This window comes from Pseudophryne corroboree, chromosome 4, assembly GCF_028390025.1.
Source record: "Pseudophryne corroboree isolate aPseCor3 chromosome 4, aPseCor3.hap2, whole genome shotgun sequence".
NCBI lineage: Eukaryota > Metazoa > Chordata > Amphibia > Anura > Myobatrachidae > Pseudophryne > Pseudophryne corroboree.
In genome coordinates, this window is record NC_086447.1 from 46,777,054 (window position 1) to 46,792,742 (window position 15,689).

The window sequence follows — 15,689 nt, forward strand, 5'->3', positions numbered from 1 at the left end:
CATCGGGGCTATTCATGAAGCAGTGAAAAGAGTGGAGAAAAGGAGAAGTGGAGAAGTTGCTCATAGCAACCAATCAGCTTTGAAGGAAGTCTTTTTCAAGTACATGCTGTAAAATGTAAGGGAGATGCTGATTGGTTGCTCTGGGCAACTTCTCCACTGGTCTGTTTCTCCCGTGTTTTCACTGCTTCATGAATAGACCCCATAATAAAAGCAGGATTTCATTCAAACATAGATCTCATGCTTTATAATTGCTCAAATGTCAGTGCACAGTGGCGCCAATTAAGTATTGTATATTTGTGGCTATATCCCCGAAAACAGCCATTTTCAGGAGTTAGCCACAAATATTAAGAAACCCCGAATGTAAGAAGTAGTGACTGTAGCCTGCTGTGATCCCTCTATTCTGTCAGCAGTCGCATTCCCCACAGGTTTCTATGTGATGCTGCCTGATCTACCAATATTCGGAAGCATTCCCGATATTGGCTGCCACCATCGATGGCGGTAGTCCATTGTAGCCAATGGGCTACACACTGCACTTGTAGTTGGCAGAGGGTTCCCCTGGGAACCCTCCCTGGAAGTGGCCGCTGTGCAGTGCGGTATTAGCTGACCACACAATCGCAGCACCCTAGGCATCCGTTACAGCATATCACATGCTGTGGGACACCCAGCGCAGGTCAAGGCCTCCCGGCATGCTAATCGGCAGCTAGCGATGCTGAGTCATGAATTAAAGTTGACTCCCCCCCGCATATGCAGGTGGAACACCTCAATTTTTTTTGGGTCGCAGTGGCCAAGTGTGACGTCTTGCCACCGCCCTGAAAATGCCTCCGTTGTCTAGACCACACCATCCCAACGCCACGTCACCGCCCCCCGCCAATATCAATCACACAGCGATCACATTCTTCCGAGATGTGATCGCTGTGAGAAAAGTTGCGCACCCGCGCTGTGAATGCTATGCATGCGCAGATGTCTAGAATCGGCCGATCTGCCTGTACGCAGCAGCAGCAGCGATTGCTGCTGAATGAGCTCCTTAGTGCAGTAAGGACTAAGGAGCAACTGTATCCTGTCTCTGTGAACAAAGTTACAGAGCTGAGGGTTACTTACCATGTATTGATGTCACCTGTGTAAAAGCCGGTCATAAGGTGCAGAGTGGCAAATGATTGATGGTCCCTGGCTGCTGACCTCTGATGTACAAAGAGCTTGCGTCTCCCATGATGGTGTTAGTCTCCTCCAGACAGGGGTCAGGCACATGACCACTGCTGTCTGTTAATCAGCTGATGCTGAAGAAAGTCTCATGTGCCAGGAATCCTTGCGCTGCTTCGGCTGCTGCAGTCAGTGTGCTCAGGTGCTTCCGCATTAATCACAGTAGGGGGGCGTGGCTTAACAAATTCTCAGCTCTCTGGCCAGTCACTTAGAAGCAGGGCTGGATCCGCTGTCCTATGATTGACAGGGGGCGTGATTTCATCTGGGCTGAAGGCACAGCCCACGTCAATGAGGTATAGCTACCTCTTTCCTCATGTTTTTCAATGGGATTTTAAAGCCAGTGAAATGGCCCCGCCCCCCACTTCAGACAGTTTTCAATTATCAATGGGAGGCAGAGATCCCGCTACCTCCCATTTACAGGGCAATGATTATTATAAAAATACAAAGAAGATAATTCCGAAACAGAATATGTGTTATAAATATCTTCTTTGTGTTATTGTACTCATTATGACGGGGGAGGCACTGCCTCCTCTGCCTCCCCTGACTGCACGTCCCCGGAGTCAGAAAGCAGTTTAAAGTATTGCTACTATACTCATGGATAGTTTGCTTTTTCACATTTTTTCCTCCCACACTTGAAAGAAAAATGCCTTTTCCATGTAACCCTGTTGGAGGTGTGATATGCTTCCGTTTCATGTCATTGCTTTTACTGCTGACTTTATAATGTTATCTTTTATTGTAACACTGTTTGCATTGCTGATGCCGTTCTGTTTTTGGTTTTACATATTTTGTTCGATTCAGTTGGTTGACCCCCCAGATTTTCCTCACCTATCCTTACCCCTCCATGGTACATCTTCTATAGTGCCGCTAGCTCATTTGATACTCAGATGTTTTTTTACATGAAGCCACTTAGAATGTATTTGTGGAATGTTAAAACCATCAACACCTCAATCAAATGAAAGAGGATTCTCACCAACTGTACTTAAACAAGGCCCATGCTGATATTTCTCTATTGCAGGATTCACATTTAACTGATGTTTAGCACACTAAATTGACTATGCATCGACATAAGGTATTGGACTTTGCATCCAACTCCTGTAAAAAAGCCAGAGTTGTAGCCATTTTAGTACACAAGACTTTGAATGTTCTGGACATCACACCCTGTCTGACCCTGTGGTAGATACGTTATTATTGAAGCTACTACTGATAACCACAAATATATTATTGATAAGGTTTACACACTCAACATGTATAACAACTCTTTTATTTTGTGGACATTATCAACAAATTATCCCTTTCTCAGATGCTCATATTTTATTAGGAAATAAGAGCCTCATCTTAGATGGACAATCTAGTACATCACATCCAGTGTTTAGTCCAGTCCCTGGTATGCCATACAGTATATATGTCAACAACTTAAGCTAACTGACATGTGGAGACCACATAATCCTACGGCTAGGGAATATACTTATTTTTCCACCTCCACACAAATCAGAATCTAGGAATGATTTTTGGCTTCTTTCTTCTTTTCTATCTACCTCTATTCAAGCGGTAGAAATAGAACCATTTGTAGTCTCTTACCATGCCCCCCTTTGTACAAAGAGGGAGATATGGGGGAAAGGGAATCTGTTGCACAGGAAATAAATGGAATTCCTTACCTAAGAAGGTAGTATAGGGTGCCCCTAATATTGAAACAACGAAAATAGTATATTGAACAATAGGGGTGCGACCACAGAACAAATTGTCATATGGAAACAAAGAAAGAGAAAAAAGGGATCCATTTTGGTGCACTTGGAATTAAAATATAAAGTTTATTGATTCATTTAAGAGTGGATAATATATCCCACTAAACGAAACAACATTTATGCAAAATATGGGTTAAAAACATATAAAGTCATAACACATATTGTAACAGTGATTAATAGGAGCTACAGTATAGCTATTTACATATCGGAAATGATTAGACACAATATAGACGCTGGGGCTGTTTTAAAATTACTTTATTCATTTTTCTCTTAAACATTCACGTGTCTCATACTTTTACACGACTTTATATGGTTTTTAACCAATATTTTGGATAAATGTTGTTTTGTTTAGTGGGATATATTATAAACGATAATCAATAAACGTTATATTTTAATTCCAAGTGCACCAAAACGGGTCCCTATTTCTCTTTCTTTGTTTCCACATGTCCCCCTTTGGGCTGTTCCCTTCTACATTGGATAATTATATTACATTTCAGAAAATACTTTGTGCAAAATGGGATGCTTTCGCTTTTTTTCCCGACCTATTGCTAAAGAGGAAGATGAGGCCTCTAATAAATTTCTCAAACCCCTAAAATCACCATGACCTGACTGTAGAATTTTTTCAAAGTTTGAAGCCCATCTTTCTTCCTACCTTGGTTGGATTCTTTAATATGCTTCTTTGCCTTAATACAATATATGGCAATTATTATGGATCTCCCGAAATCAGGCAGTGACTTAAAGCTTACTTCATCATATTTGCCAAATTCCCTTATTAAATATGAATTATAAATTATTTATACAAAATACTAGTGGAAAGGCCAAAAACTGGTCCTTCCTTCTATCATACATTCAGATCAAACAGGATTTATCTGGTGCAGACATTCAGCGACTAATGTGTGGAGATTCCTACCAGCTGCGCTATGATGGCGGTACTTTTCTCGAGTAGATTCCAATGTATTGCTATCAACTGATGCTGAAAAGGCTTTTGATTTAGTCATCTGAATCCACCTCTATGAGACTCTTCAACATTTTAGCTTAAACTTACGGTATATCCATTTTTAGCTCTTTCGTGGGATATAAAATCAATATACAAAAAAATTGAAATGATGGCCGTATTGCCTCATTCCGCCTCTGGAAGTTTATTGAACATGGGTGGAGTGTTTTGGTATTAAAATTGCTCACTCCTTTATTAAGTATTTGGGCATTCACACCAATCAGCAATATTGCAGTTATACACTTATAACTGTACCTCTTGCATTAAATATATATTCTCACAGCTAGACCACTGGCAACAACTTCCCTGGTCCTTATTAAGTAGGCTCACCAAGATTAAATCTGTGATCTTCCCGAAATTAGCCTATAAAACTGAGATGCTGCTCATAGCTATTTCTAGAAAAGACACTAAATTTTGTACTACAGCTTATACAAAATGCATTTTTCAGGAAAAGAAGGTGAGGATACCTGGAAGAAGGCTCTTGCAATCTAGACAGGATGGTGGCCTTGGGCTTCCCAATATTTATGCCTTCTCCCATGTAGCACTGCATCCCAATATATCTCGAATTGGTTATCGTGTCTCTCCACTTATACTGGTAAAACTCTAGAAGATGTACTGTTTTACCCATTTGCACCAGCGGCTTTGCTTCATCTACAGAGACCTGCGGTTGGATGCAATGGAGTCCAAGATCACCAGAGGTGTGGGATGCTGGACGATCTTGGACGTTTTTTTTAAAGGGGCAATCATTTAAACGGCAAAAACATCCGAGATCTCCCTCCGGAAATCCATGACCATCTGTTATTTCCATGACACTTTTGTTGCCTGGAGGGCTATTTTTAAAAAACTGTCCAAAGATTTTATGATTACAGAACATATCCCTACATGGAGCAATCTAGATTTCTCCGGCAGGGCCCACAGGTTATCCATAGGATAACAATGGGTTATGCTGAAGCGACAGTGGATTTGCACCAATCGGTCAATACTTTCAAGCATCCCAGCATGCAACGGGCCCGTCCATATATCCCTGCCTCCTGGCTCAGGCAAATCAGTTTTTTGTTTGGTGCTGGACCATGGGCAGAGGGCTGCTGGTATTTAGCAGCCCTAAGCTTTCTTTTTTTATTTTTATAGTCTTACGATCTTTTCTGAGCAATCTTTCTAAACAGCGTCTTATACGTATGTACCTTAGAAAGAGTTGCTCCAACAACTCTCCACTGGGTCGTGACAACACTTACTCATGAGTACAGTGCTGTTTCGGTGGGCGTCTGTGTCAGATATACTAGCAGGTCCAGCAGACATTACCAGGCTGTGGCCGGAGCACAGCGAGAAGGTAAGGCATCAGTTCCGCTTAGTAGGGGATTACGGACACAGCCGCACTGGTTTGGGAGGAGACTACCAAACAGTCGCTGACGCTGCTGCCACCCCGGGTGCACCAGCGCTAGGCCTTAGGGAAAAGAGGCTCCAGGAATAGTATGAGGCCGCGATCCCTAGGGTTGATGTCAGCAGTGGGGAGTCAGACATTCTCCTAGTCGTCCATCCCCCTGGTTGATGACCAGTTTCCTCCGAGTCTCCTGCCATGAACTGTTTCCCGCTTCCGTCTCAGACGCTGTACATGAGAAGACCTGGTCGCAGCATAGGCGGCTGTGTGACTGGTGCATATGTGTTCACTGAGCATCTGTGTTCACTATAGCTTCATTGAGCGGCAGTGTACACTAGTAGCATCTGGACCCACTCAGCGTTCGCTAACATATTGATCGGTCCTGGAAGCGAGGTGAATCTCCCTGTATCCCACTCTACTGAGTACGGGTAATACAGCACTAAGTCTCTACCCTCTTGAGTATGAATAATTACATAAGTGCCTATTGCATATGCATCTGAATACGTTAAATCTGTTTAAACATGATTCAGTAATATGTTCCCCTACATACTTAAAATGTAGTTGTAGTTGATGATATGCTCATACTGCTTATTATACTAATGTATAACATGTGACTGACTGCTAGTGGAATTGCTGACTTTACTATATTTCTGTCAGTTTTGTTTATTCTGATCCTCAATCTGGTGCATGGGTAGGGTCGGATTGTATGTCACTTTAAGAAGCTTAAAGTGATTACAGTCACAAATTGTGTAGTACACTGTGGAAGTGTTGATTATTTATCATGTCTAAGAGCAGCAAAGGTGAGGAAGGTACACTCACAGCAACACCAACACTCATATCATGTTTGTTTTGCAAAGGTGTGTTAATCTCTCAGGATCTGGTTCAGGATGGTTTGTGTGCAAATTGTTTTAGCTTTCACAAGGGGTTAATGAAAAATACAAGGTAGATTCAGGTGCACATGGATCCACCTTGGGCTATGTTTGCACAGACTTTATCCAGTACAGCTGAACGTATAATTCCTCCAACTCCTGTACCAGGGATAGGTTACACTATTAACCCTTACATGAAGCTCCCCACCTATGGTGTATCACTTCCAGCAGCAGCCTCTCAAAAGAAACAAGCTGATAAGCCAGTGGTAAGTAAATCTTCACCCTCACAGGCTACACATGATTCAGATGAGGATTCATCGAAAGATGAAAGCTCAATTAATTCTACTTTAGCATACAAAGAGGAGGAGGAAGGTCTCAGCTCAGTGGATATAGCTGAGTTAATTAAAGCAACGAAAGCCATTCTAACCTTAGAGGATTCAGCAGAGCCTGTGTTAAAAACCAAGGCACCTGTGTTTAAACGTCCCAAAACAGTTAAGACTGAGTTTCCAGGGTCAGATCAGCTGATGGAAATCATGGAAGAGGCTTGGGCTACGCCCAATAAGAAGTTTAGAATTCCTAAGAAATGGAATTCCAATTATCCTCTTCCAGCTGGGGACTGTTTAAAAAGGGAGGTGGCTCCTAAAGTAGATACGCATGTAATTCGATTAGTGCGAAAATCTACATTACCTTTGCCTTCAACATCATTAAATTATGTCACGGATAGGAGAGTGGAGGGTTTTCTAAAAACCATTTTTCCCTGTCTGGGGCAGTCATAAGGCCAGCCATGGCTTCAGCTTGGATGGCAAAGGCAGTGGTTGCCTGGGCTGATGCAATGGAGGGGGATTTTTCAATAGCTTCTAGAGAGTAAAAATCCCATATAGCACATATAAAACAGGCATGCAGCCCCAATACAACAAGTCTGGTAAGACTAAAAAGCATTGGACTACCAGAGGACAGGTTGGGAAAACAGATAATAAGCCATCAGCCTGATGGTGCGGGCCTCCACCTGGGGGACCCCAGGGTGCGGGGCTGACTTCTTCAGTTTGCACAGATCTGGCAGCAGTCTACAACAGATGCCTGGGTGCAGGAAGCGGTATCTCTAGGTTATGCTTTTGCCTTCAAGAAGCACCCTCCTTGAAGTTTTTTTTTGTACCTTCTTCTTGGGTAGAGACGAAGGCCAGGGCTTTGTTAGAGGCAGTTCAGAAATTGCTTCAGTCAGGAGTAGTCATTCCAGTTCCTCCTGCACAATGAGGATATGGTTTTTACTCCAACCTGTTTTTAGTTCAGAAGCCAAATGGGTCATTTAGGCCCATTCTCAATCTCAAAGTGTGGTTTCACATGGAGATGTTACGTTCCATCATTTTGGCAATGGAGCCAGGGGATTATATGGTATCCCTGGATATACAGAATGCTTACCTACATGTTCCTATAGCACTGTCCCATCAGTGCTATCTCAGGTTCACTATCCTCCAAAGCATTTTCAGGTCCAGGCCCTACCTTTTGGGTTAGCCACAGCCCCCAAAAAATTTACCAAGATTTTAGTGGTAATGACAGCTTATCTCCACCAGCAGAGGATAAGAATATTTCCATACCTCGACGATCTTTTAATCCTGGCACAGACACAGGAATTGCTCTTATGCCATCTGAAACAGACAATAACGTGTCCGCAGAATCATGGGTGGCTCATAAATTGGGCAACATCATCTCTAGTTCCGTCACAGCAAATGACTCACTTAGGTGCTGTACTGGATTCAAGTCTTCAAACAGTAATTGTACCTCTGAACAAGATATCCAAGGTTCGGTCAAGGATTCAGGACTTGTTACACAGTCAAAAGGTATCCATTCACGCAGCAATACGCATAATGGGTTTGATGGTGTCAACATTCGACATGGTGGAGTATGCACAATTCCATTTGAGGCCTCTGCAGTTCTGATTCTGGCCAAATGGAATGGGTTGCATCAGAGGATAAAACACAGACTATGGTTCTTACGATAGAAGCAAGAAGGTCATTAGCCTGGTGGCGACAGATATCCCATCTGATCAAGATGAGACCCTTTTGGATATCAGATTGGGAAATTCTGATGACAGATGCCAGTTTCCTAGGCTTGGGAGCTGTGTCAGGAAGGTTTTGTTTTCAGGGGCAATGTACCAAGGAAGAAAGTTGCCTGCCAATAAATATATTGGAACTTCGGGCCATATACATGGCACTGATTCAGGTAAAGGACATTCTTGGGGTAAAACCAGTCCTGATCCGCTCGGACAATGTGACGACAGTAGCGTACCTCAACCATCAGAGAGGAACTCCCAGCCGAAAAGCAATGAAGGAGGTAAGTCACATACTAAAGTGGGCAGAACTTCATCATCCAGCCTTGTCCGCAGTGTTCATTCCAGGAGTCCTAAACTGGAAAGGGGATTTTCTCAGTCGACACGCCATTCAGGCAAGTGAATGGGCTCTACACCCAGAGGCCTTCCAGACTCTAGTAGACAAGTGGGGGTTGCCAGAGATAGATCTGATGGCATCCCATCTGAACAAAAAAGTGCTCACATATGGGTCAAGAACAAAGGATCCCAGAGCGATCTTTGTGGCTGCTCTGTCGGTGAGATGGGACTTTCATCTGGCTTATGTGTTTCCTCCAATCACCCTATTACCCCGGGTGGTGAGAAAGATAAAGCAAGGAAAACGTGCCGTGATACTAATAGCTCCGGCTTGGCCCAGAAGGCATTTATAAACAGATCTGCAGAGGATGTCAATGGATGTTCCACTTCTGCTCCCTCAACATCCCGATGTACTGATGCAGGGTCCTCGTTATCACAGACATCTGGATCGAATGTCTTTGACGGCATGGCTCTTGAAACCTCTATCCTGAAGTCAAGAGGATTCTCACAACAGGTAATTCAAACAATGCTCAGAGCAAGGAAACCTTCCTCAACTCGCATTTATCACCGAATATGGCAAGCCTATATTCATTGGTGCAGTGAACGGAAAATGGACCTTAAGTCTTTCAGAGTTTCCAGGGTCTTAGCATTCCTTCAAGCAGGAATGGATAAAGATTTGAAGGTGACTTCCTTGAGAGTGCAAGTGTCGGCATTGACTGTATGGTTCCAAAAGAAAATTGCCAGTTTGCAGGATGTGTGTACTTTTTTCCAGGAAATGCTGCGCATCCAACCTCCTTTTATTACTCCTACAGTGCCTTGAGACTTAAGTGTTGTCCTTAAAGCCCTTCAAGTTGCCCCGTTTGAACCATTTAATAAAGTGGATCCTAAATGGTTGACAGCTAAAGTTCTCTTTCTTTATGACTATGGCATCAGCTAGAAGAGTATCAGATATAGGGGCATGATCATGTTGTTCCCCATTTCTATTTTTTAACCAAAAAAAACAGTTCTCAGAACTAGATCTGGGTTTCTTCTGAAGGTGGTGTCTAAATTCCACCTTAATGAAGAAATTGTAGTCCCGGCTTTCCAGGTACCGGGCCTTTCTGCGGGAGATGCATCGCTGGACGTGGTCCGTGCATTAAGAAACTACGTGGATCGTACCAGTGCCATCAGAAAGACAGATTCTCTATTCATTCTCTACGGATTTTACAAAAGAGGATGGCCTGCTGTTAAGCAGATGCTGGCAAGATGGCTTCGGATCACGATTTCAGAAGCATATTCTCAAGCTGATCTCCCTGTTCTGGCTAATGTCTCTGCTCACTCTACTCGTAAGGTAGGTCCATCATGGGTAGCACAATGTGGTGCTTCAGCAGAACAGATATGTAAGGTGGCCACATGGTCTTCCATTAACACATTCATTATACATTATGCCTTGAATACCTTTGCGTCTCATGACACTGAATTCGGACAAAGGATTCTCCTGTCCAAAAAGGAGCATCCCCACCACTAAATTGCTTTGAGATATCCCATTGTTATCCTGTGAATAACCTGTGGACCCTGCCGGAGAAATATACGTTATGGTAAGAACGTACTATTGATAACGGTATTTCTCCTAAGTGCACAGTATCCACAGGGAACCCACCCTGACGCACCTAATTTGAGGATCCTTTTACTCACTAGCCTCTACCTTCTTGTACGGAAGGGTGTGCATGTGTGTTCTTATTGCCTGATTAGGGCTATCTATGATGCTGCTGCCTTGAGCTTTGGAATACAACTGATTTGCCTGAGCCAGGAGGCGGGGATATATGGACGGGCCCGTTGCATGCTGGTAGGCAAGAAAGCTTTGACCGATTGGTGCAAATCCCCTGTCGCTTCATCATATCCCATTGTTTCCCTGTGTTATCAACGGTAAGTTCTTACCATAATGTATATTTCCTGCCATTCTAGCAAAATATCTGATATACTCAGTAGAAATACTGAGGTATCAATGCTATTACGCCTTTTTTGATCCTGGTACTTATATTCTGTCCTTTAGACAATTAGCAGAAATTTGGCCTCCCCTCCAAATATATTTTTACTTACTTGCAGGTCCTCCATATTGCCTTAACTAAGCTTCCACGTAGGATACCATCATCACAAAATTAGTCTGACTTATTGAGCTCATTACTGCACTTACGCATGACTGCTCATTATTGAATAGGTGATATGAGATGACCCGGTTCTCAAAGAACTGAGACCATCCGACCTTCTGGTATCTAAAGAGAATTCAGTCGACAGTTTGCGTTTTCCTACCTTGCTCGGATTAAAAAATGAGGCAAAACATCATCTTCCCAGCATTGGATCTCGAGTGTTTTGGATGTCATATAAGTCTCTCCCATGGTGATATGGGCACCATTTCATACTGAAGATTCAATGGTTCAGGTGAAGGCAGGAAGTATTCTTTGTGAAAGCAACGTTCAGCAGCAGCTAAACTACAGCACAGTCTCAAACTACTGCACAAGTATGTATATAAGGCAAAGGCAATGTGTCTGTGTGTAGTGAACTCAGGGGGGAGCTGTGTTCAAGATTCAAGCAGGGGAAGTTGGCACTTTGTCTGTGTCACACTGTAAAAGTCATGTACTGTTTGAGATGGGCACTGATGTCACTGGTCATTTGTTTAAAAGATAACTAGAAAAAAGCCATCTACTGTTCAGGGTGATCACTGGTGTCACTGCTTAAAACATAAATACAAATCAGTTTTTTTTTATATTACACTTGTGTGTGTTTATTACTGTGAACTTTAGGCAGGCCAGGCCTGTGATACGACAACACTAATGCTCAGTAGGTTCACTGCCACCATGTTAATACTATCTGCACAGTGAGTTGATATGGATCACGATGATGAATCAATAGAAAAGCAGGAGCAGCAATCAAGTACTAGCGCTGCAGCTGATGCCACAAGTCATGACAATATTAGTCCTTCAACATCATCTACTAAATCCAGTGCTCAATGCCATAGAGAGATTAAAAGAGGGCACCTGAAATCAAAACAATGTTTCAAAATACAGGGAAAGTTTACTATCAAAAAACATAAAAATGCCAACATGCCATTCACCACATGCAGTGGCAAGGAAAGACTCATGCCATTGCCTTTATTTGCGATTGGTGGTTCTGAAACTGCTGTCAGTCAACATCTTCTTCTGTAGCCTCACATGATGATGCAACACCATCTCAGTCAAGAGTATAGAAATAGCTATGTGTGAGTCTGACATGTCTGATACTGTACTCGTAGAGAAGCCTCCTTCCACCATTTCTGCACCCTCTGCAAATGTGTAGATGAGCAGCACAAGTACAGTTGGTGACAAAGAAATTGAGAATGCCACTGTGCTATAAACTGCTGTCTGTTTGTGCCGCTGTTCTGTCACTTAGTAACCAGTCAGCTCGCTGCAGCCTTTGGCCTAAACTGGATGAAAACAATATTGAGGTTAATAATATTGTAGGAACTAAAGAGGCCAAAATTATGTGATTTTAGCAGTTTTTATCAATTTTTGAGAACAATACAGATCCAAAACCAAAACACGTGAAGACGGTCTGGGCAAAATGAAAACCAGAAAATGAATTTAATAGATTTCCAAAACACGGAGGTTGGTGCACATCTCTAATATACTGTATACCTACTGCCTGTTTTTTTATCTTCTGTATTACCACAAATATCACAAATGCATGTAAGAACAATTATTTCAGGGGGTAATTCAGACCTGATCACTAGGGTGCGTTCTTTGCATCCCTGCGATCAGGTAGTCACCGCCTACAGGGGGAGGATATTGTGTGTGTGTGTGTGTGTGTGTGTGTGTAGGTGTGCAAAAGCTTGTGCTGGAGAGCTGCACAAGCAGCAGTTTGTGCAGTCTCTGCACAGCCCAGGACTTACTCAGCCGCTGCGATGATCGGGGCCGGAGCTGACATCAGAAATCCTCCCACAAAACTTCTGGTCCCTCCCGCGTTTTTCTGGACACTCCCTAGAAACGGTCAGTTGGCACCCACAAACGCCCTCTTCCTGTCAATCTACTTGTGATCGCCGGTGTGTTCGGAATTTTCGCACTATCCCGTCACTGACAGGCGACCCCCATTGCTGCGGTCTATCGCATATGCGCATAGCGGTGCATACGCATGCGCAGTTCAGACCTGATCGCAGCCTGTGAGAAAATGCACAGCAGCAATAAGAGCTGAATCGGGCCCTCAATTGGAGGACATCTGAACTGTGATTACTGTGGGGTCAATCCAATTAGCTGCGAAGGGTGCAAAGTGCCATTGCAACAGAATTTAAACGCCAACAACGGCACGCGATCTGGCACCCTTTGCGGGCTCGAATCAGCCCCAATTCGCTCAAAATTGATTGGACCTGTATGGGGTGGCAAGCAGTTTTATGCGAATTAGACCGCCGTAAAGTGCGGCCCCTGCCACAATGATTTGCAGCTGCGATGATATTGCAGCTAATTGGCTTGACCCCTTTAAGTCAGTTGTATAAATTAATGTAGTATGAGGCAGAGTACAAACAAAAGAGGGTGCATGCTCTATTTGTACATATTGCATTTGTCTGGTATAATACTGATCCTTGAAAATAAGTGCCAGCATGTTTGCATTACAATTTGCATGACATATTTCAATATTGCAGCGCCATAATAAAAGGCTCAATTGAGAGATTATGGTCATCAGACTTTCCCTGACAGCAAGACAGATTGCTACGTGATGGCTTCTATTGCACTATTTGTGGCAGCAGGATTTGTCCTTACAGCAGGACTAGTCATACATTCATTCATCGCAGCTGTGAATGTCACTTGCTGGCTGAAGGGGAGAGCCGTGACCTCCATTGACCAGGTCCTTACCTGCCTCGGGATCTCAAGGATGCTGATTCAGATTTTCTCATTTCTAGATTTAGTTTTTCACTTTCACATACATCTGGATCCCGGAAACATACTGGATACCACCATTGAATGTGCTTTGATTTTTGTCAACTACAGCAGCATCTGGTTTGCGACTCTGTTCTCCGTCGTCTTCTGCCTGAAGATCGCCGTCTTCTCCAACGCCCTATACTTACGCCTGAAGGTGTTTATATCAACCCGGATTGTCCATCTGATCGCTGCTTCTATAGTGATATCATTTTGCTACATCTTAATGTTTCTGTATCTTAAGAACAGTCTTGTTTCCACAAACTCCACCGAGGTCTTCCTGACAACTAGCTCTCGGCTGCCCGAAATGGAAAGAAGATACATATTTTTGTTCATATTTGGGAATATTGTGCCATTGCTCATATACTGTATGGCGACTGTCCTTTTAATCATCTCTCTGTGCATTCATTTAACTAGAATGAAGTGTAATGATAATTTCTCAGTTCATCTGCGTGCTTATTATACCGCTATTAGATCCATACTTTTCTGCTTTCTTTTTAACGCTTTACACGTCGCTAGCAATCTAATAGCTTTGCATTATATGTTAGTTATTGGAGCTCTGTGGTTTCACATAATTCTAAATGTGCTTCCAATTATACATTCTCTGCACCTGATCCACAAAATAGGGCCCCTAAGACAAATATTCTCCCAGGTACAGTGCTGTGTATGTAAAGAGAAGCCTGTTCAAGAGAGGCAGTGATGAGACTCCAAGCCCAAGGCTGATATGTAGTGTGACTCCACCTGGTACCAGACCGATCACTGTATAAAAAAGACTGGGATCACTTACAATGAAGAATCACTTGTAAGAGTTTTAGTACTGTAGATCTAGGACATCTGTATTCTGACGCGTTTAGTTACAAAACATCTCACTTCACATGTGTGGATGCTGAACATCTTGTAATACTCAACCTGGATCTCACCAACTGGCTCCCAGCATTTTGGAACTACTAGTCACAGCCAGCAGTATGTTAACATGTTATCATTTGGTAGACTTTCCATGTACTGTAATTATAATTGTAACTTTACTATAAGACAGTAGGGTAATGCTTCTGCTTGTGAAAAGCACTGTGATGTAATTGTGTGCCTGGAGTGTCCAATGAAGGTAAATGACGTGGATGTAGCATACAGTATGTAGGACACTGAGTCCCAGCACAGAGAGAGGACCAGTCTTGAACTTGCTGTAATTCTTAATATGTCTGTTTGTTAAAAAAAAAGTAATCCCAATATTATTATAAAAAAATAATTCCAGACCTTTGTGCAGATGCAGTAAACAATCTAAAAATATTGTTAAAAGTATAAAATGTACATTGATGAGTTTTAAATAAATAAATGTGTCTTTTAAAGCAACATGTCAAATATTTATTTCAATTCTCACACCAAGTCACCCCCCCCCACTCCTTAAAACTGGGTTGTGTTTATCATGGCACGCCAAAGATTGTATTGCCTAATGTACAGTACGCTGGGGTTTAAGCTGCATGAAGACAAGGCAGCATGGATGGTATTACGGTTAGTATTACTGCCTCAAAGCACTGAGGTCATGGGTTCGATTCTAACCTTGGGGGTCATTCTGAGTTGATCACACGTGGCAACTTTTTGCTGCCCGTGTGATCAACTAGACGCCGCCTATGGGGGAGTGTCTTTCTGCATAGCAGTGCTGCGATCACTTGTGCAGCCATGCTATGCAAAAAAAGTTTCCTGTAAAAGAAGACCAGGGTAAGAGTTACTTATATGATTAATATTCTAAAGGATCAATAATGGATACAGATGTATATAATCCTGAAGAACAATGGCTGGCCAGCCTTAATTAATACTTAATAAATTGTGCACAAATAGGATGTATCAAAAGATCGAATAGAAAAATGAAAGATTGTTGTCTAGAAGATATCATATAATTTGCATAGATGGTAAGAGCTCAGGATTCTTCCAACAACAGTCTAAAATAGTAATAGTTAGCCGTTATATATGTATCAAAAAGTCTCGTGAGGGAATTAACCTCATACGGCTGCTGATGTAATTGCTAAATGTTGGAGCTAGTGAATAGACACCAGTCCCGTCTTTTAGACCAAAAACTAATGAAAGTCTCGGTAAAAGCACCTAGCCTTAGGCAGCTGTTTAATGTGGGCAGCCAATGCCGTGATAATGCAGTCCCGCAACAAGATGATAAATGTGAACAAAAAATACTGGAACAAAGTCCCGAATGACTCAAATAGCAC

The 15,689-nt window shown here is 42.7% G+C and overlaps 1 protein-coding gene across 1 annotated transcript; it reads left to right on the forward strand.

The window, feature by feature from the left end:
• Positions 1 to 11,906: 11,906 nt before the first annotated feature.
• On the forward strand, positions 11,907 to 14,176 carry LOC134910818 (taste receptor type 2 member 39-like). The gene is made up of 2 exons (XM_063919202.1): positions 11,907 to 11,958; positions 13,323 to 14,176. Exons 1-2 carry the CDS (start codon positions 11,907 to 11,909, stop codon positions 14,174 to 14,176), a joined length of 906 nt encoding a protein of 301 aa, XP_063775272.1.
• Positions 14,177 to 15,689: the final 1,513 nt, after the last annotated feature.

What these genes read in the sequence shown, in the direction of transcription:
- LOC134910818 (XM_063919202.1), top strand. Translation starts at nt 11,907, where the DNA reads ATGCCACTGTGCTATAAACTGCTGTCTGTTTGTGCCGCTGTTCTGTCA. An exon ending in TGCCGCTGTTCTGTCACTTA is followed by an intron (nt 11,959 to 13,322) that starts GTAACCAGTCAG and finishes TTGTCCTTACAG; the next exon opens with CAGGACTAGTCATACATTCA.